At 44.8% G+C, this 22,137-nt stretch overlaps 1 protein-coding gene across 1 annotated transcript in view; it reads right to left on the bottom strand.

Moving 5' to 3' along the window:
• The window catches only part of LOC116366818 (lysophosphatidylcholine acyltransferase 1), a gene marked incomplete at its 3' end in the record, with an annotated part of 35,018 nt that extends 13,662 nt beyond the window's left edge, over positions 1 to 21,356 (bottom strand). The window contains exons 1-2 of the mRNA XM_031818735.1: positions 20,766 to 21,356; positions 3,629 to 3,768 (exon numbers count right to left, since the gene is read on the bottom strand). Of these exons, the coding sequence (XP_031674595.1) occupies positions 3,629 to 3,768; positions 20,766 to 20,885 (260 nt within the window). The remainder of the gene's footprint in view (positions 1 to 3,628; positions 3,769 to 20,765) is intronic.
• Positions 21,357 to 22,137: the final 781 nt, after the last annotated feature.

The following is a 22,137-nucleotide window of genomic DNA, read 5'->3' as shown; positions in this document are numbered from 1 at the left end:
ACGACACGACCCTCTATTCAACAGTTATGTAGCCTAACCCACGACACGACCCTCTATTCAACAGTTATGTAGCCTAACCCACGACACGACCCTCTATTCAACAGTTATGTAGCCTAACTCACGACACGACCCTCTATTCAACAGTTATGTAGCCTAACTCACGACACGACCCTCTATTCAACAGTTATGTAGCCTAACCCACGACACGACCCTCTATTCAACAGTTATGTAGCCTAACCCACGACACGACCCTCTATTCAACAGTTATGTAGCCTAACCCACGACACGACCCTCTATTCAACAGTTATGTAGCCTAACCCACGACCAGAAATAGAAACTACTGAATTCAAACAGACCAAAATACGCTGAGTGTACAAAACATTAAGAACACCTGCTCTTTCCATGACATAGACCGACCAGGTGAATCCAGGTGAAAGATATGATCCCTTATTGATGTCACTTGTTAAATCCACTTAGTGGGTGCCAGGCGCACCAGTTTGTGTCTCTACCCATTTCCTCTGTTGTAGTGTCTATAACCCTTTCCTCTCTCTGTTGTAGTGTCTATAACCCTTTCCTCTCTCTGTTGTAGCGTCTATAACCCTTTCCTCTCTCTGTTGTAGTGTCTATAACCCTTTCCTCTCTCTGTTGTAGTGTCTATAACCCTTTCCTCTCTCTGTTGTAGTGTCTATAACCCTTTCCTCTCTCTGTTGTAGTGTCTATAACCCTGTCCTTTCTCTGTTGTAGTGTCTATAACCCTTTCCTTTCTCTGTTGTAGTGTCTATAACCCTTTCCTCTCTCTGTTGTAGTGTCTATAACCCTTTCCTCTCTCTGTTGTAGTGTCTATAACCCTTTCCTCTCTCTGTTGTAGTGTCTATAACCCTTTCCTCTCTCTGTTGTAGTGTCTATAACCCTTTCCTCTCTCTGTTGTAGTGTCTATAACCCTTTCCTCTCTCTGTTGTAGTGTCTATAACCCTTTCCTCTCTCTGTTGTAGTGTCTATAACCCTTTCCTCTCTCTGTTGTAGTGTCTATAACCCTTTCCTCTCTCTGTTGTAGTGTCTATAACCCTTTCCTCTCTCTGTTGTAGTGTCCTATAACCCTTTCCTCTCTCTGTTGTAGTGTCTATAACCCTTTCCTCTCTCTGTTGTAGTGTCTATAACCCTTTCCTCTCTCTGTTGTAGTGTCTATAACCCTTTCCTCTCTCTGTTGTAGTGTCTATAACCCTTTCCTCTCTCTGTTGTAGTGTCTATAACCCTGTCCTCTCTCTGTTGTAGTGTCTATAACCCTGTCCTCTCTCTGTTGTAGTGTCTATAACCCTTTCCTCTCTCTGTTGTAGTGTCTATAACCCTTTCCTCTCTCTGTTGTAGTGTCTATAACCCTTTCCTCTCTCAGTTGTAGTGTCTATAACCCTTTCCTCTCTCTGTTGTAGTGTCTATAACCCTTTCCTCTCTCTGTTGTAGTGTCTATAACCCTTTCCTCTCTCTGTTGTAGCGTCTATAACCCTGTCCTCTCTCTGTTGTAGTGTCTATAACCCTTTCCTCTCTCTGTGTGTGCTATAACCCTTCTCTCTCTGTTGTAGTGTCTATAACCCTTTCCTCTCTCTGTTGTAGTGTCTATAACCCTTCCTCTCTCTGTTGTAGTGTCTATAACCCTGTCCTTTCTCTGTTGTAGTGTCTATAACCCTTTCCTTTCTCTGTTGTAGTGTCTATAACCCTTTCCTCTCTCTGTTGTAGTGTCTATAACCCTTTCCTCTCTCTGTTGTAGTGTCTATAACCCTTTCCTCTCTCTGTTGTAGTGTCTATAACCCTTTCCTCTCTCTGTTGTAGTGTCTATAACCCTTTCCTCTCTCTGTTGTAGTGTCTATAACCCTTTCCTCTCTCTGTTGTAGTGTCTATAACCCTTTCCTCTCTCTGTTGTAGTGTCTATAACCCTTTCCTCTCTCTGTTGTAGTGTCTATAACCCTTTCCTCTCTCTGTTGTAGTGTCTATAACCCTTTCCTCTCTCTGTTGTAGTGTCTATAACCCTTTCCTCTCTCTGTTGTAGTGTCTATAACCCTTTCCTCTCTCTGTTGTAGTGTCTATAACCCTTTCCCTCTCTCTGTTGTAGTGTCTATAACCCTTTCCTCTCTCTGTTGTAGTGTCTATAACCCTTTCCTCTCTTCTGTTGTAGTGTCTATAACCCTGTCCTCTCTCTGTTGTAGTGTCTATAACCCTGTCCTCTCTCTGTTGTAGTGTCTATAACCCTTTCCTCTCCTGTTGTAGTGTCTATAACCCTTTCCTCTCTCTGTTGTAGTGTCTATAACCCTTTCCTCTCTCAGTTGTAGTGTCTATAACCCTTTCCTCTCTCTGTTGTAGTGTCTATAACCCTTTCCTCTCTCTGTTGTAGTGTCTATAACCCTGTCCTCTCTCTGTTGTAGTGTCTATAACCCTGTCCTCTCTCTGTTGTAGTGTCTATAACCCTTTCCTCTCTCTGTCTGTAGTGTCTATAACCCTTTCCTCTCTCTGTTGTAGTGTCTATAACCCTTTCCTCTCTCTGTTGTAGTGTCTATAACCCTTTCCTCTCTCTGTTGTAGTGTCTATAACCCTTTCCTCTGTTGTAGTGTCTATAACCCTGTCCTCTCTCTGTTGTAGTGTCTATACCCTTTCCTCTCTCTGTTGTAGTGTCTATAACCCTTTCCTCTCTCTGTTGTAGTGTCTATAACCCTTTCCTCTCTCTGTTGTAGTGTCTATAACCCTTTCCTCTCTCTGTTGTAGTCTATAACCCTTTCCTCTCTCTGTTGTAGTGTCTATAACCCTTTCCTCTCTCTGTTGTAGTGTCTATAACCCTTTCCTCTCTCTGTTGTAGTGTCTATAACCCTTTCCTCTCTCTGTTGTAGTGTCTATAACCCTTTCCTCTCTCTGTTGTAGTGTCTATAACCCTTTCCTCTCTCTGTTGTAGTGTCTATAACCCTTTCCTCTCTCTGTTGTAGTGTCTATAACCCTTTCCTCTGTTATAGTGTCTATAACCCTTTCCTCTCTCTGTTGTAGTGTCTATAACCCTTTCCTCTGTTGTAGTGTATTTCCAAGAGAAATAAACATAAAAGGCAATGTAAGGGTTAATGCATCTCAGAGTGAACCACAGAGGGTTCATGTATCTCAGAGTGACCCACAGAGGGTTCATGTATCTCAGAGTGACCCACAGAGGGTTCATGTATCTCAGAGGGAACCACAGAGGGTTAATGTATATCAGAATGAACCACAGAGGGGTCATGTATCTCAGAATGAACCACAGAGGGGTAATGTATCTCAGAATGAACCACAGAGGGGTAATGTATCTCAGAATGAACCACAGAGGGGTAATGTATCTCAGAATGAACCACAGAGGGGTAATGTATCTCAGAATGAACCACAGAGGGGTAATGTATCTCAGAGTGAGTGTTAGAGTGTGTTTGTCCCCTCACAGTCCCCTGTCGTTCCATGAGATGTTGTTTAATCTTTTCTTAAAAGGTAATGTTATATAAGGACTATGTACCTTCTCCATAGAGACTGAGGTTCCACCACCATCTTGTTGGCATCCCACATAGAGTTGGGGTTAGGGTCAGATGGATAGGGTTAAGGTTATAGGGGTCATGGGTTAGGTTAGCATACATACTTCCTCCATAAAGACTGGGGTTCCACCACCATCTCGTTGCGTCCCACAGAGGCGATGAAGGCGAAGGGCCAGGCCAGCAGCATCATGAAGGCTGCCAGGAACAACCGGATGGGGAACAGAGTCACCGTCATCAACGCTATCTGAATGGAGACAAAGATGGAGAGAAGAGCTGTAGACAGACACCTTGGATAGATAGAAGAGAGCTGTAGACAGACACCTTGGATAGATAGATAGATAGATAGATAGATAGATAGATAGATAGATAGATAGATAGATAGATAGATAGATAGATAGATAGATAGATAGATAGATAGATAGATAGATAGATAGATAGATAGATAGATAGATAGATAGATAGATAGATAGATAGATAGATAGATAAGATAGATAGATAGATAGATAGATAGATAGATAGATAGATAGATAGATAGATAGATAGATAGATAGATAGATAGATAGATAGATAGATAGATAGATAGATAGATAGATAGATAGATAGATAGATAGATAGATAGATAGAACAGAGCTGTAGACAGACAGACAGGATCAGCTTGGATAGATAGAACAGAGCTGCAGACAGACAGCTTGGATAGATAGAAGAGAGTCGTAGACAGACAGGAACAGCTTGGATAGATAGAAGAGAGCTGCAGACAGACAGGAACAGCTTGGATAGATAGAAGAGAGCTGTAGACAGACAGCTTGGATAGATAGAACAGAGCTGTAAACAGACAGGAACAGCTTGGATAGATAGAAGAGAGCTGCAGACAGACAGACAGGAACAGCTTGGATAGATAGAAGAGAGTCGTAGACAGACAGACACCTTGGATAGATAGAAGAGAGCTGTAGACAGACACCTTGGATAGATAGAAGAGAGCTGCAGACAGACAGGAACAGCTTGGATAGATAGAAGAGAGCTGTAGACAGACAGGAACAGCTTGGATAGATAGAAGAGAGCTGTAGACAGACAGCTTGGATAGATAGAACAGAGCTGTAAACAGACAGGAACAGCTTGGATAGATAGAAGAGAGCTGCAGACAGACAGACAGGAACAGCTTGGATAGATAGAAGAGAGTCGTAGACAGACAGACACCTTGGATAGATAGAAGAGAGCTGTAGACAGACACCTTGGATAGATAGAAGAGAGCTGTAGACAGACACCTTGGATAGATAGAAGAGAGCTGCAGACAGACAGGAACAGCTTGGATAGATAGAAGAGAGCTGTAGACAGACAGGAACAGCTTGGATAGATAGAAGAGAGCTGTAGACAGACAGCTTGGATAGATAGAACAGAGCTGTAAACAGACAGGAACAGCTTGGATAGATAGAAGAGAGCTGCAGACAGACAGACAGGAACAGCTTGGATAGATAGAAGAGAGTCGTAGACAGACAGACACCTTGGATAGATAGAAGAGAGCTGTAGACAGACACCTTGGATAGATAGAAGAGAGCTGCAGACAGACAGGAACAGCTTGGATAGATCCAACAAACTTTACAGTGGGCACTGTATATTTGGGCAGCTAGCGTTCTCCTGGCATCCACCAAACTGTGACGACCCTCCCACTCTGTGACGACCCTCCCACTCTGTGACGACCCTCCCACTCTGTGACGACCCTCCCACTCTGTCTGCCGAATTTCTTTCTCTATGCTCTTGATTTCCTTATTAGGATGTCGGTGGGCGGAGCCGGGAAGGTCGTCAGAGAAATGGGACACACCTTTCCCCCATTCATTGAGGAGACTCTCTCCATGCAGACAAACTGGTGGATTTTTGGTTGTGGAATTTTGTGGTTTGTTTGTTTTGGCACCTCTCAACACCCCTCATTATCACCACCTACGAACACATCCGCTCACACTACTGATTACTGACTATACACACACACACACACACACACACACACACACACACACACACACACACACACACACACACACACACACACACACACACACCATTGTTAATTGTATATAGTGTACTTTAGTTAATAAATATATTTTAGCTATATTCCTTATATCCACGTCTTCTCCCTCTTTGTTACGGGCTACGAGCCGGTTCGTGACAAAACCCAGATTTGTCCATCGGACTGCCAGATGGTGCAGCGTGATTCATCATTCCAGAGAACGTGTTTCCACTGCTCCAGAGTCCAATGGCGGCGAGCTTTACACCACTCCAGCCAACGCTTGGCATTGTGCTTTGTGATCTTAGGCTTGTGTGCGGCTGCTCTGCCATGGAAACCCATTTCGTGAAGCTCCCGACGAACAGTTATTGTGCTGATGTTGCTTCCCAGAGGCAGTTTGTGACTCGGTAGTGAATGCTGCAACGAAGACAGACGATTTGTACGAGAAACGCTCTTCAGCACCCGGTGGTCCTGTTCTGTGAGCTCGTGTGGCCTACCACTTTGCGGCTGAGCCGTTGTTTCTCTTAGAAGTTTCCACTTCACAATAACAGCACTGACAGTAGGCATAAGATCACTGCACCTGTACATAGCCCATCTGTAAATAGCCCATCCAACTACCTCATCCCCATACTGTTATTTATTTTTTGCTCCTTTGCACCCCAGTATCTCTACTTGCACATTCATCTTCTGCACTTACAGGTATATCACTCCAGTGTTTAATTGCTCAATTGTAATTACTTCACCACTACGGCCTATTTATTGCCTTTACCTCCCTAATCTTACCTCATTTGTACACAATGTAAATAGATTTTATGTCTATTGTGTTATTGACTTGTTAATTGTTTACTCCATGTGTAACTCTGTGTTGTTGTCTGTTCACACTGCTTTGCTTTATCTTGGCCAGGTCGCAGTTGTAAATGACAACTTGTTCTCAACTCGTCTACCTGGTTAAAGAAAGGTGAAATCAATACCATTTTTAAAAAACAGTTGACCCGGGGGGACAGCTCTAGCAGGGCAGAAATTTGACGATTTTGACTTGTTGGAAAGGTGGCATCCTATGATGCAGTAAGGCCATTCTACTGGTAATGTTTGTCTATGGAGATTGCATGGATGTGTGCTCGATTTTATACACCTGTCAGCAACGGGTGTGGCTGAAATAGCCCGAATCTACGAATTTGAAGTGGTGTCCTCATACTGCTGTATATATAGTGGATGAAGGGGTGTCCTGTATATATAGTGTATGAAGGGGTGTCCTGTATATATTCTCATTTTAAAGGGATAGTGGTTGGCTCCTTCTTCTTCTAAAGGGATACTGGTTGGCTCCTTCTCCTTTTAAAAGGGACAGTGGTTGGCTCCTTCTTCTTTTAAAGGGATACTGGTTGGCTCCTTCTCCTTTTAAAGGGATAGTGGTTGGCTCCTTCTCCTTTTAAAGGGACAGTGGTTGGCTCCTTCTCCTTTTAAAAGGGACAGTGGTTGGCTCCATCTCCTTTTAAAGGGACAGCGGTTGGCACCTTCTCCTTTTAAAGGGATACTGGTTGGCTCCATCTCCTTTAAAGGGACAGTGGTTGGCTCCTTCTCCTTTTAAAGGGATAGTGGTTGGCTCCTTCTTTTAAAGGGATAGTGGTTGGCTCCTTCTCCTTTTAAAGGGACAGTGGTTGGCTCCTTCTCATTTTAAAGGGATAGTGGTTGGCTCCTTCTCCTTTTAAAGGGATAGTGGTTGGCTCCTTCTCCTTTTAAAGGGATAGCGGTTGGCTCCTTTTAAAGGGATAGCGGTTGGCTCCTTCTCCTTTTAAAGGGATAGTGGTTGGCTCCTTCTCCTTTTAAAGGGATACTGGTTGGCTCCTCCTTCTTTTAAAGGGATAGTGGTTGGCTCCTTCTCCTTTTAAAGGGATAGTGGTTGGCTCCTTCTCCTTTTAAAGGGATAGTGGTTGGCTCCTTCTCCTTTTAAAGGGATAGTGGTTGGCTCCTTTTAAAGGGATAGTGGTTGGCTCCTTCTCCTTTAAAGGGATAGTGGTTGGCTCCTTCTCCTTTAAAGGGATAGTGGTTGGCTCCTTCTCCTTTTAAAGGGATACTGGTTGGCTCCTTTTAAAGGGATAGTGGTTGGCTCCTTCTCCTTTTAAAGGGATAGCGGTTGGCTCCATCTCCTTTAAAGGGATAGTGGTTGGCTCCTTCTGCTTTTAAAGGGACAGCGGTTGGCTCCTTCTCCTTTAAAGGGATAGTGGTTGGCTCCTTCTCCTTTTAAAGGGATACTGGTTGGCTCCTTCTCCTTTTAAAGGGATAGTGGTTGGCTCCTTCTCCTTCTAAGGGATAGTGGTTGGCTCCTTCTCCTTTTAAAGGGATAGTGGTTGGCTCCTTCTCCTTTAAAGGGATAGTGGTTGGCTCCTTCTCCTTTAAAGGGATAGTGGTTGGCTCCTTCTCCTTTTAAAGGGATACTGGTTGGCTCCTTTTAAAGGGATAGTGGTTGGCTCCTTCTCCTTTTAAAGGGATACTGGTTGGCTCCTTCTCCTTTTAAAGGGATACTGGTAGGCTCCTTCTCCTTTTAAAGGGATAGCAGTTGGCTCCTTCTCCTTTTAAAGGGATAGTGGTTGGCTCCTTTTAAAGGGATAGTGGTTGGCTCCTTCTCCTTTAAAGGGATAGTGGTTGGCTCCATCTCCTTTTAAAGGGATACTGGTTGGCTCCTTCTCCTTTTAAAGGGATACTGGTTGGCTCCTTCTCCTTTAAAGGGATAGTGGTTGGCTCCTTCTCATTTTAAAGGGATAGTGGTTGGCTCCTTCTCGTTTTAAAGGGATAGTGGTTGGCTCCTTCTCCTTTTAAAGGGATAGCGGTTGGCTCCTTTTAAAGGGATAGCGGTTGGCTCCTTCTCCTTTTAAAGGGATAGTGGTTGGCTCCTTCTCCTTTTAAAGGGATACTGGTTGGCTCCTCCTTCTTTTAAAGGGATAGTGGTTGGCTCCTTCTCCTTTTAAAGGGATAGTGGTTGGCTCCTTCTCCTTTTAAAGGGATAGTGGTTGGCTCCTTCTCCTTTTAAAGGGATAGTGGTTGGCTCCTTTTAAAGGGATAGTGGTTGGCTCCTTCTCCTTTAAAGGGATAGTGGTTGGCTCCTTCTCCTTTAAAGGGATAGTGGTTGGCTCCTTCTCCTTTTAAAGGGATACTGGTTGGCTCCTTTTAAAGGGATAGTGGTTGGCTCCTTCTCCTTTTAAAGGGATACTGGTTGGCTCCTTCTCCTTTTAAAGGGGTACTGGTTGGCTCCTTCTCCTTTTAAAGGGATAGCGGTTGGCTCCTTCTCCTTTTAAAGGGATAGCGGTTGGCTCCTTCTCCTTTTAAAGGGATAGCGGTTGGCTCCATCTCCTTTAAAGGGATAGTGGTTGGCTCCTTCTGCTTTTAAAGGGACAGCGGTTGGCTCCTTCTCCTTTAAAGGGATAGTGGTTGGCTCCTTCTCCTTTTAAAGGGATACTGGTTGGCTCCTTCTCCTTTTAAAGGGATAGTGGTTGGCTCCTTCTCCTTCTAAGGGATAGTGGTTGGCTCCTTCTCCTTTTAAAGGGATAGTGGTTGGCTCCTTTTAAAGGGATAGTGGTTGGCTCCTTCTCCTTTAAAGGGATAGTGGTTGGCTCCTTCTCCTTTAAAGGGATAGTGGTTGGCTCCTTCTCCTTTTAAAGGGATACTGGTTGGCTCCTTTTAAAGGGATAGTGGTTGGCTCCTTCTCCTTTTAAAGGGATACTGGTTGGCTCCTTCTCCTTTTAAAGGGATACTGGTAGGCTCCTTCTCCTTTTAAAGGGATAGCAGTTGGCTCCTTCTCCTTTTAAAGGGATAGTGGTTGGCTCCTTTTAAAGGGATAGTGGTTGGCTCCTTCTCCTTTAAAGGGATAGTGGTTGGCTCCATCTCCTTTTAAAGGGATACTGGTTGGCTCCTTCTCCTTTTAAAGGGATACTGGTTGGCTCCTTCTCCTTTAAAGGGATAGTGGTTGGCTCCTTCTCCTTTAAAGGGATAGTGGTTGGCTCCTTCTCCTTTTAAAGGGATACTGGTTGGCTCCTTCTCCTTTAAAGGGATAGTGGTTGGCTCCTTCTCCTTTTAAAGGGATAGTGGTTGGCTCCTTCTCCTTTTAAAGGGACAGTGGTTGGCTCCATCTCCTTTTAAAGGGATACTGGTTGGCTCCTTCTCCTTTTAAAGGGATACTGGTTGGCTCCTTCTCCTTTTAAAGGGATACTGGTTGGCTCCTTCTCCTTTTAAAGGGATAGTGGTTGGCTCCTTCTCCTTTTAAAGGGATAGTGGTTGGCTCCTTCTCCTTTTAAAGGGATAGTGGTTGGCTCCTTTTAAAGGGATAGTGGTTGGCTCCTTCTCCTTTTAAAGGGATACTGGTTGGCTCCTTTTAAAGGGATAGTGGTTGGCTCCTTTTCCTTTTAAAGGGATAGTGGTTGGCTCCTTCTCCTTTTAAAGGGACAGTGGTTGGCTCCTTCTCCTTTTAAAGGGACAGTGGTTGGCTCCTTCTCCTTTTAAAGGGATAGTGGTTGGCTCCTTCTCCTTTTAAAGGGACAGTGGTTGGCTCCTTCTCCTTTTAAAGGGATAGTGGTTGGCTCCTTCTCCTTTTAAAGGGATAGTGGTTGGCTCCTTCTCCTTTTAAAGGGATAGCAGTTGGCTCCTTCTCTTTTTAAAGGGATAGTGGTTCACAGGGTGCCATGTCGGACAAACACACTGAGGTCAACACAGGCTGTGAGACATCATGACACATTGACCACCACCACACTGACGATACGTAAAAGCAGAGTGACTTTATAAGACTGGCCAGACATCTGGGAATCCTCCTGTGGGAGATGTTGAACACAACTAAAGGCTGGGAGGCTGTTAGTGTAGGACTGACTGGTAGTTGGGACTGTCAGTCACACCACACAGAGTGACTGACTGGTAGTTGGGCCTGGTAGTTGGGACTGGTAGTTGGGACTATCAGTCAAACCACACAGAGTGACTGACTGGTAGTTGGGACTGTCAGTCAAACTACACAGAGTGACTGACTGGTAGTTGGGACTGCCAGTCAAACCACACAGAGTGACTGACTGGTAGTTGGGACTATCAGTCAAACTACACAGAGTGACTGACTGGTAGTTGGGCCTATCAGTCAAACTACACAGAGTGACTGACTGGTAGTTGGGACTATCAGTCAAACTACACAGAGTGACTGACTGGTATTTGGGACTATCAGTCAAACTACACAGAGTGACTGACTGGTAGTTGGGACTATCAGTCAAACTACACAGAGTGACTGACTGGTAGTTGGGACTATCAGTCAAACTACACAGAGTGACTGACTGGTAGTTGGGACTATCAGTCAAACTACACAGAGTGACTGACTGGTAGTTGGGACTATCAGGCAAACTACACAGAGTGACTGACTGGTAGTTGGGACTGGTAGTTGGGACTATCAGTCAAACCACACAGAGTGACTGACTGGTAGTTGGGACTGTCAGTCAAACTACACAGAGTGACTGACTGGTAGTTGGGACTAACAGTCAAACCACACAGAGTGACTGACTTGTAGTTGGGACTATCAGTCAAACCACACAGAGTGACTGACTTGTAGTTGGGACTATCAGTCAAACCACACAGAGTGACTGACTTGTAGTTGGGACTATCAGTCAAACCACACAGAGTGCCTGACTGGTAGTTGGGACTGTCAGTCAAACCACACAGAGTGACTGACTGGTAGTTGGGACTAACAGTCAAACCACACAGAGTGACTGACTGGTTGTTGGGACTGTCAGTCAAACCACACAGAGTGACTGACTGGTAGTTGGGACTGCCAGTCAAACCACACAGAGTGACTGACTGGTAGTTGGGACTGTCAGTCAAACCACAGAGTGACTGACTGGTAGTTGGGACTAACAGTCAAACTACACAGAGTGACTGACTGGTAGTTGGAACTATCAATCAAACTACACAGAGTGACTGACTGGTAGTTGGGACTGTCAGTCAAACCACACAGAGTGACTGACTGGTAGTTGGGACTATCAGTCAAACCACACAGAGACGTAACTCACAGACGTCAACACAGCCAGGAGAAACATCCCAGTGGATCAACTACCACGACTACGACCATATTTGGTAAAAAGCGACCTGACAAAAAATAACATTAAAGGGGAAAACAGCGCTTTAAAACACCATCTGGTGATCAACACATCCCTCTGGACTCATGTAGCAGATGAGAATATGTCTAACTCACCACCCAGCCTGAATAGACCGTTTTTTCAGTCAGCGACTGCGTTAATAAGACGCTTCAGGGAGGGGGGGGGGGGGTCACGTGTTTGTCAGGCAGACGTCCTGGGGGTTTGAGCCTCGGGGGGGGGGGGGGGGAAGTGGCCGAATCAGGAGGAAGTTGTCACGCTAAGCAAGCAGTGTGACATTCTTTACACTCTATAATACAACACAACCCTGTGGGCTCTAGACTGGTAGCAACGGCATAGCCTGGTCCCAGATCTCACGCCTCTTCCTCGTCGTGTTAGGTACGACATATATATATATACAGTATGTGGACACCCCTTCATCCACTATATATACAGGACACCCCTTCATCCACTATATATACAGGACACCCCTTCATCCACTATATATACAGGACACCCCTTCATCCACTATATATACAGGACACCCCTTCATACACTATATATACAGGACAACCCCTTCATCCACTATATATACAGGACACCCCTTCATCCACTATATATACAGGACACCCCTTCATCCACTATATATACAGTACACCCCTTCATCCACTATATATACAGGACACCCCTTCATCCACTATATATACAGGACACCCCTTCATCCACTATATATACAGGACACCCCTTCATCCACTATATATACAGGACACCCCTTCATCCACTATATATACAGGACACCCCTTCATCCACTATATATACAGGACACCCCTTCATACACTATATATACAGGACACCCCTTCATCCACTATATATACAGGACACCCCTTCATCCACTATATATACAGGACACCCCTTCATCCACTATATATACAGGACACCCCTTCATCCACTATATATACAGACACCTTCCCTATATATACAGCAGTATGAGGACCACCCCTTCATCCACTATATATACAGGACACCCCTTCATCCACTATATATACAGGACACCCCTTCATACACTATATATACAGGACACCCCTTCATCCACTATATATACAGGACACCCCTTCATCCACTATATATACAGGACACCCCTTCATCCACTATATATACAGCAGTATGAGGACACCCCTTCATCCACTATATATACAGCAGTATGAGGACACCCCTTCATCCACTATATATACAGCAGTATGTGGACACCCCTTCCTCCACTATATATACAGGACACCCCTTCATCCACTATATATACAGCAGTATGTGGACACCCTTTCATCCACTATATATACAGCAGTATGTGGACACCCCTTCATCCACTATATATACAGGACACCCCTTCATCCACTATATATACAGGACACCCCTTCATCCACTATATATACAGGACACCCCTTCATCCACTATATATACAGCAGTATGAGGACACCCCTTCATCCACTATATATACAGGACACCCCTTCATCCACTATATATACAGCAGTATGAGGACACCCCTTCATCCACTATATATACAGCAGTATGTGGACACCCCTTCATCCACTATATATACAGCAGTATGTGGACACCCCTTCATCCACTATATATACAGGACACCCCTTCATCCACTATATATACAGCAGTATGAGGACACCCCTTCATCCACTATATATACAGGACACCCCTTCATCCACTATATATACAGCAGTATGAGGACACCCCTTCATCCACTATATATACAGCAGTATGAGGACACCCCTTCATCCACTATACATACAGCAGTATGAGGACACCCTTCATCCACTATATATACAGGACACCCCTTCATCCACTATATATACAGGACACCCCTTCATCCACTATATATACAGCAGTATGTGGACACCCCTTCATACACTATATATACAGGACACCCCTTCATCCACTATATATACAGGACACCCCTTCATCCACTATATATACAGGACACCCCTTCATCCACTATATATACAGGACACCCCTTCATCCACTATATATACAGGACACCCCTTCATCCACTATATATACAGGACACCCCTTCATCCACTATATATACAGCAGTATGAGGACACCCCTTCATCCACTATATATACAGCAGTATGTGGACACCCCTTCATCCACTATATATACAGGACACCCCTTCATCCACTATATATACAGCAGTATGTGGACACCCCTTCATCCACTATATATACAGGACACCCCTTCATCCACTATATATACAGCAGTATGAGGACACCCCTTCATCCACTATATATACAGCAGTATGAGGACACCCCTTCATCCACTATATATACAGCAGTATGAGGACACCCCTTCATCCACTATATATACAGGACACCCCTTCATCCACTATATATACAGCAGTATGTGGAAACCCCTTCATCCACTATATATACAGGACACCCCTTCATCCACTATATATACAGCAGTATGTGGACACCCCTTCATACACTATATATACAGGACACCCCTTCATACACTATATATACAGGACACACCTTCATCCACGACACAAACAGAGTTCTAAACCCACGCTAGCAATGTCCCCAACAACCATTCAGAGAGCTGGTCAACAGACTGCCAGAGGACAGGAGAGTTCACCTAGCCTACACTGTCTCAAACTCATTTTAAATTAGTTTCATTGGTCTACATTAACAACAAAAAATGTATTTTTCTGCCCAGACTAACCTACATTATGAATGTAATGCATTCTGGGAAATATTTATAGAGAATCCAAACGTGTGAGAATACTTGTACAGCCACACTGAATGAAAACATGTGCTGCGTTACTGAAACGGGGAGGAGGAGTCAGTGGTTTCAGCCACGTTACCATGACAATAGGCCTACGACTATAACAGGACATGAAATGCCCCCCCCCCCCCTTATCAACTGTGACACAGACCGTTTCAGTGGTGTTTTGACTTACATAACGGCTACATACCAAGTGAACCGCGGCGGAACCTCACCTACATTCTAGTAAAGCACCGAGGTCAGTCTCAGTGGTGTGTTGACTTACATAATGAAACCTAGCCTACATTCTAGTAAAGCACCGAGGTCAGTCTCAGTGGTGTGTTGACTTACATAACGAAACCTAGCCTACATTCTAGTAAAGCACCGAGGTCAGTCTCAGTGGTATGTTGACTTACATAATGAAACCTAGCCTACATTCTAGTAAAGCACCGAGGTCAGTCTCAGTGGTGTGTTGACTTACATAATGAAACCTCGCCTACATTCTAGTAAAGCACTGAGGTCAGTCTCAGTGGTGTGTTGACTTACATAATGAAACCTAGCCTACATTCTAGTAAAGCACCGAGGTCAGTCTCAGTGGTGTGTTGACTTACATAATGAAACCTAGCCTACATTCTAGTAAAGCACCGAGGTCAGTCTCAGTGGTGTGTTGACTTACATATCGAAACCTAGCCTACATTCTAGTAAAGCACCGAGGTCAGTCTCAGTGGTGTGTTGACTTACATAACGAAACCTAGCCTACATTCTAGTAAAGCACTGAGGTCAGTCTCAGTGGTGTGTTGACTTACATAACGAAACCTAGCCTACATTCTAGTAAAGCACCGAGGTCAGTCTCAGTGGTGTGTTGACTTACATAATGAAACCTCGCCTACATTCTAGTAAAGCACCGAGGTCAGTCTCAGTGGTGTGTTGACTTACATATCGAAACCTAGCCTACATTCTAGTAAAGCACCGAGGTCAGTCTCAGTGGTGTGTTGACTTACATAATGAAACCTCGCCTACATTCTAGTAAAGCACCGAGGTCAGTCTCACAGAGGAAACGGTTCTCATTACAGTCGAGCGTTGAATAAGTTGAAACAAGAGGGACATTCACGGTCGTCGTTTCCTTTGAAACACTTCTAAAAACCGGGAGACAGTCGAGACACAAGCTTCTAACGCAGGAGTTTATTCCAATCCTACCCTGGAGGTACAGACAACGACTGGCTTCCTGTTCTACCTGATAATGAACTGCACCCACCTGGTGTCCCAGGTCTAAATCAGGCCCTGACTAGAGGGGAATCACCCACTTGGTGTCCCAGGTCTAAATCAGGCCCTGACTAGAGGGGAATCACCCACCTGGTGTCCCAGGTCTAAATCACTCCCTGACTAGAGGGGAATCACCCACCTGGTGTCCCAGGTCTAAATCACTCCCTGACTAGAGGGGAATCACCCACCTGGTGTCCCAGGTCTAAATCAGGCCCTGACTAGAGGGGAATCACCCACCTGGTGTCCCAGGTCTAAATCAGTCCCTGATTAGAGGGGAATCACCCACCTGGTGTCCCAGGTCTAAATCAGGCCCTGATTAGAGGGGAATCACCCACCTGGTGTCCCAGGTGGGGGGGTGGAAAGAGAAGGGTGAAAATGAAGAGAGGGGGTAGAGGAGAGAGAGGGGAGGGAGAGAGAGAGAGAGAGAGAGGGGAGGGAGAAAGAGAGAAAGAGAGAGAGAGAGAGGGGAGGGAGAAAGAGAGAAAGGCAGAGAGAGAGAGAGAGAGAGAGGGGAAGGAGAAAGAGAGAAAGAGAGAGAGAGAGAGGGGCGGGAGAAAGAGAGAAAGGCAGAGAGAGAGAGAGAGAGAGAGAGGGGAGGGAGAAAGAGAGAAAGGCAGAGAGAGAGAGAGAGAGAGAGAGAGGGGAGGGAGAAAGAGAGAAAGGCAGAGAGAGAGAGAGAGAGAGGGGAGGGAGAAAGAGAGAAAGAGAGAGAGAGAGAGGGGAGGGAGAAAGAGAGAAAGAGAGAGGGAGAAAGAGAGAGAGAGAAAGAGAGAGAAAGAGAGAGAGGGAAAGAGAGAGGGGAGGGAGAGAGAGAGAGGGAGAGTGGAGGGAGAGAGAGAGAGAGAGAGAGAGAGAGAGAGAGGAGGGAGAGAGAGAGAGAGGGGGAGGGAGAGAGAGAGAGAGGTGGATCGTACTACATTCAGATCCACAGAGGAAAGGAGTCATGTGGCTTTATTTTCCATGAAATATATTTCAGGCTGATTCAGTGGTAGACATTATAAAGCAGACATTTCGCATAGGAATGTGGACATTTATGACTGGGACGGTAAATGGCTCAAGGATGGTTAGGTCTCTAATAGGGAAATTAAATCCTCATTGACTTGTTGGTTTATCTGGATATAAGATTCAGGTAGAAACACCCTTTGTGAGGTCACTATAGATTCAGGTAGAACCCCCCCAGGTCACTATAGATTCAGGTAGAACCCCCCCCAGGTCACTATAGATTCAGGTAGAACCCCCCCAGGTCACTATAGATTCAGGTAGAACCCCCCAGGTCACTATAGATTCAGGTAGAACCCCCCCAGGTTACTATAGATTCAGGTAGAACCCCCCCAGGTCACTATAGATTCAGGTAGAACCCCCCCCAGGTCACTATAGATTCAGGTAGAACCACCCTCTGTGAGATCACTATAGTTTCAGGTAGAATCACCCTCGGTGAGGTCACTATAGATTCAGGTAGAACCACCCTCGGTGAGGTCACTATTGATTCAGGTAAAACCCCCCCAGGTAACTATAGATTCAGGTAGAACCCCCCCAGGTCACTATAGATTCAGGAAGAACCACCCCAGATCATTATAGATTCAGGTAGAACCAGCCTCAGTGAGGTCACTATAGATTCAGGTAGAACCCCCCCAGGTTACTATAGATTCAGGTAGAACCCCCCCAGGTTACTATAGATTCAGGTAGAACCCCCCCAGGTCACTATAGATTCAGGTAAAAAAAAGAAGAAAAAAGGTCACTATAGATTCAGGTAGAACCCCCCCCCCCCCCCAGGTCACTATAGATTCAGGTAGAGCCCCCCCAGGTCACTATAGATTCAGGTAGAACCCCCCCCAGGTCACTATAGATTCAGGTAGAACCCCCCCAGGTCACTATAGATTCAGGTAGAACCCCCCCAGGTCACTATAGATTCAGGTAGAACCCCTCCCAGGTCACTATAGATTCAGGTAGAACCCCCCCCAGGTCACTATAGATTCAGGTAGAACCCCCCAGGTCACTATAGATTCAGGTAGAAACCCCCCAGGTCACTATAGATTCAGGTAGAACCCCCCCCAGGTCACTATAGATTCAGGTAGAACCCCCCAGGTCACGATAGATTCAGGTAGAACCCCCCAGGTCACTATAGATTCAGGTAGAACCACATTGACTCTGTACCGTAAGACCCTGTATATAGCCTCCACATTGACTCTGTACCGTAACACCCTGTATATAACCTCCACATTGACTCTGTACCGGCACCCCCTGTATATAGCCTCCACATTGACTCTGTACCGGTACCCCCTGTATATAGCCTCCACATTGACTCTGTACCGTAACACCCTGTATATAGCCTCCACATTGACTCTGTACCGGTACCCCCCTGTATATAGCCTCCACATTGACTCTGTACCGGTACCCCCTGTATATAGCCTCCACATTGACTCTGTACCGTAACACCCTGTATATAGCCTCCACATTGACTCTGTACCGGTACCCCCTGTATATAGCCTCCACATTGACTCTGTACCGGTACCCCCTGTATATAGCCTCCACATTGACTCTGTACCGTAATACCCTGTATATAGCCTCCACATTGACTCTGTACCATAACACCCTGTATATAGCCTCCACATTGACTCTGTACCGGTACCCCCTGTATATTGCCTCCACATTGACTCTGTACCGGTACACCCTGTATATAGCCTTCACATTGACTCTGTACCGGTACCCCCTGTATATAGCCTCCACATTGACTCTGTACCGTAACACCCTGTATATAGCCTCCACATTGACTCTGTACCGGTACCCCCTGTATATAGCCTCCACATTGACTCTGTACCGGTACCCCCTGTATATAGCCTCCACATTGACTCTGTACCGGTACCCCCTGTATATAGCCTCCACATTGACTCTGTACCGTAATACCCTGTATATAGTCTCCACATTGACTCTGTACCGTAATACCCTGTTTAAAGCCTCCACATTGACTCTGTACCGTAATACCCTGTATAAAGCCTCCACATTGACTCTATACCGGTACCCCCTGTATATAGCCTCCACATTGACTCTGTACCGGTACCCCCTGTTTATAGCCTCCACAGTGACTCTGTACCGCAAAACCCTGTATATAACCTCCACATTGACTCTGTACCGTAACACCCTGTATATAGTCTCCACATTGACTCTGTACCGTAATACCCTGTATATAGCCTCCACATTGACTCTGTACCGGTACCCCCTGTATATAGCCTCCACATTGACTCTGTACCGGTACCCCCTGTATATTGCCTCCACATTGACTCTGTACCGGTACCCCCTGTATATAGCCTCCACATTGACTCTGTACCGGTACCCCCTGTATATAGCCTCCACATTGACTCTGTACCGTAACACCCTGTATATAGCCTCCACATGGACTCTGTACCGTAATACCCTGTATATAGCCTCCACATGGACTCTGTACCGTAATACCCTGTATAAAGCCTCCACATTGACTCTGTACCGTAACACCCTGTATATAGCCTCCACATTGACTCTGTACCGTAACACCCTGTATATAGCCTCCACATGGACTCTGTACCGTAATACCCTGTATATAGCCTCCACATGGACTCTGTACCGTAATACCCTGTATATAGCCTCCACATGGACTCTGTACCGTAATACCCTGTATAAAGCCTCGCTATTGATATTTGACTGCTGCTGTGTAATTGTTACTTTTATTTACACTTTTTTTTCTTAAAGTATTGTTGGTTAAGGGCTTGTAAGCATATTGTATTCGGCGCATGTGGCAAATAACATTTGATTTGAACACGCGCACTAGGCTCGTTCAGAAGACAGGTTGTCGTTTTTAATGCCCTAAATATCAGGACCTGGCGGCCAAACGTTTGATTAAACAATCCAGAGACTGAAACAAATAAATCAAATGACTTTTAATTAAGGAGAATAAATCTATATACAATCCTGAAATGAGCTAGAAATGTCAATAGTAAAACAAAGCTTCAAACGATGTTACTACAGTGAACCCTGAATACAGAAAATGAACGGTGGTTTCACGGAGTTTGACAAGTCAATGAGAAGTAAAATATCTCTTCCTTAGTTGTTAATTTAGTCGAAATCTAAAGGCACAACCTAGATTCTTAAGTAGTTAAACATTTTATTACTCCAATTTCGTGAAATTGACTAATTGATACGTTTTTCATTTTCATCAACAACAACTTAAAATCGAAGGAATGCGTTTGATTTGACGTCCTGCACATGCGCAGTTCGCTGCGAGACGACCATTAAAACCCGATAACCTGTTTCTACGCATGCGCTTAGCTAACCAACGTCGCCATGACATCGCTTACAAATTGTGACCGGGGATTTCTATTGGACAGGCAATTTTATGCCTTATCTTCATACGGAACTGTGTTTGCTGTGTCTGTCAAGCGCCATCATTTTAATAGAAGAAGCAATGGAAGAGTTGCTGGCGTAGTGACATTCAGTGTCACTACTGGTTGTTGAACTCTGCACGCTTGGATCAAGTGGGATACATGCATTCTCTGGTCCATTTCATACTAATATACATTGTTAGCTAACTAATTACCCCCCCCCCCCCCCCAGCGTTCAACAGAACACAGTGCAGAACATAATGCTCACATGGACAAGCCACACCAGACCAGATGCTGACTGAGCAGGAATACACAACTAAACTCAAGTGATGATGTTCAGGGGGGGCCTCTTGTGACTCTTTTGCAAAAGACGTATCCTCTTGTATTATAATTTTAATATATTATAATTTCTTAACATCGGTGGCTGGTTTATCAGCTAAGTTGCCTAACCACACCAAGACATGTGAATTGTTGTCTTATAGCTGCTACCCTGTGTGTCGTGGTTTATGTGCAAGATAATGCCGCTGTTTCCAAATATTTGTCCAGCTTGTTGTCAAGACTTGGTAGTCAGAGTATACGAGTCCAGTGAGCAACATGTAGCCAGCCTTCTAGCTAGTTGCTAGTCAGTTAGGCCAGCTAAATACCTTGATCGGTAGTTAGCTGGATGGCTAGCAACCCGATATATAAATCTTATCGATTTAAAAAAATCAAAATCAAAAATAAACATTGGTTTACGTGTTGCACCAGTTGTAATATTTTTTCCGCTTACCTTTGCCTTTTCCAACGGGGTGAATCTCAAGTCATGCACAAAGGGGTTCCTGAATGGAGGCGCCAGTTCCTTCTTCCCATCTCCTTCCCCAGGACACCGTCTGATGGTCGGGAACCTCATCCTCAACGAACCCGGAGAGAGGAAGGAACCTGTAAAATCAGGAAAAGCGACAGTAGCCAATTTGTTTTATGTTAAACGTTGTTTTGTTTTCGTGTTTGTGTCTAGCTAATTCCGGCACGGGTTATTATCTTCGTTCCCAAGAGGCTGGAGGATTAGCCAAGGATCATGTATTTGAAGTCGGGCGATAGCTTCCCTCGTACGCAGTACTGATGTTGGTACCTAGAATGCCAAACTGGAGTCCCCCTTCCTGGCTGCTTCTTCAGAACGCATGCGCCTAGTAGTCTAAATTGAAATCACTTTTACTTACTCAAGATAAACATATATATAAAGATTTAGCAGACGCTTTTATCCAGTGCGATTTAATTAACACTAGTTAGAGTCCATATATCTCCGTACTGGTCCCCCCGTGGGAATCGAACCCATAACTCTGGCGTTGTAAGCGCCATACGCTACCAACTAAGCCACACGTGTTCTCACATCTTTGCAGTATTAGTAACACGTTTATAAATTGTTAAATGTTTGCAGAGCTTATAAGACATTATAATAATGTATGTGGTGTTTATATTTGACCTGTTACACACAGTCTATAATATAAATGTTAGTTTTTTTACATTTTCGAACTTCCCCTGAGACACTCGCTGCGAGGAGGGTCACAGCCAGGGTCCCAATTGTCGAGGCTACCTGCCCTGCCGTGTCTATATTGGTTTGGAATTGTGTGATTCGTTATTATGGCGCTTGTCTATTTATTTCTTATTGGAATAAATGCGTTGGTGTTTCAGTCAGTCCTTGGTATTTATTTATCAGTCATTTGCACATAAAACGTATTGTCCAGTGCCGTATAATACGTGTTTTAAAACCAACACACTAGGTCTAAATGTAGTCTGTGACGTGGTACATTTCTTCACTTGGGAATCAAACATACTACTAATCGAATAATCTAAGAGCTGAATGAATCGATTTTTTTTGTTGCTCAGGATGCAATTTATGCAAATCATGAAGCATTGTAGCAGGCAAATGATTTTTCTCTCTGACAGTAGAAGAGATGGGAACCCTGTCCTTTTGGTTTTGCTGCTATGGCAACAGGTGACTTTCTTTCTCATTGACCCTCTCTCTTCTCCAGACGGCTAATACAGTGGCATCAGTACAGTGTGTTTTTGCATGCTGTAGGCCTACATAGCAAATGCACAATCATTAAGCATCAGTGCTGATTTAAAGGCCCAGTTCTGTCAAAAACGTCATATTCCTGTGTTTT

This window comes from Oncorhynchus kisutch, unplaced genomic scaffold (genome assembly GCF_002021735.2).
Source record: "Oncorhynchus kisutch isolate 150728-3 unplaced genomic scaffold, Okis_V2 scaffold1578, whole genome shotgun sequence".
Classification (NCBI taxonomy): domain Eukaryota; kingdom Metazoa; phylum Chordata; class Actinopteri; order Salmoniformes; family Salmonidae; genus Oncorhynchus; species Oncorhynchus kisutch.
This window is presented reverse-complemented; position numbering and strand designations above follow the sequence as displayed.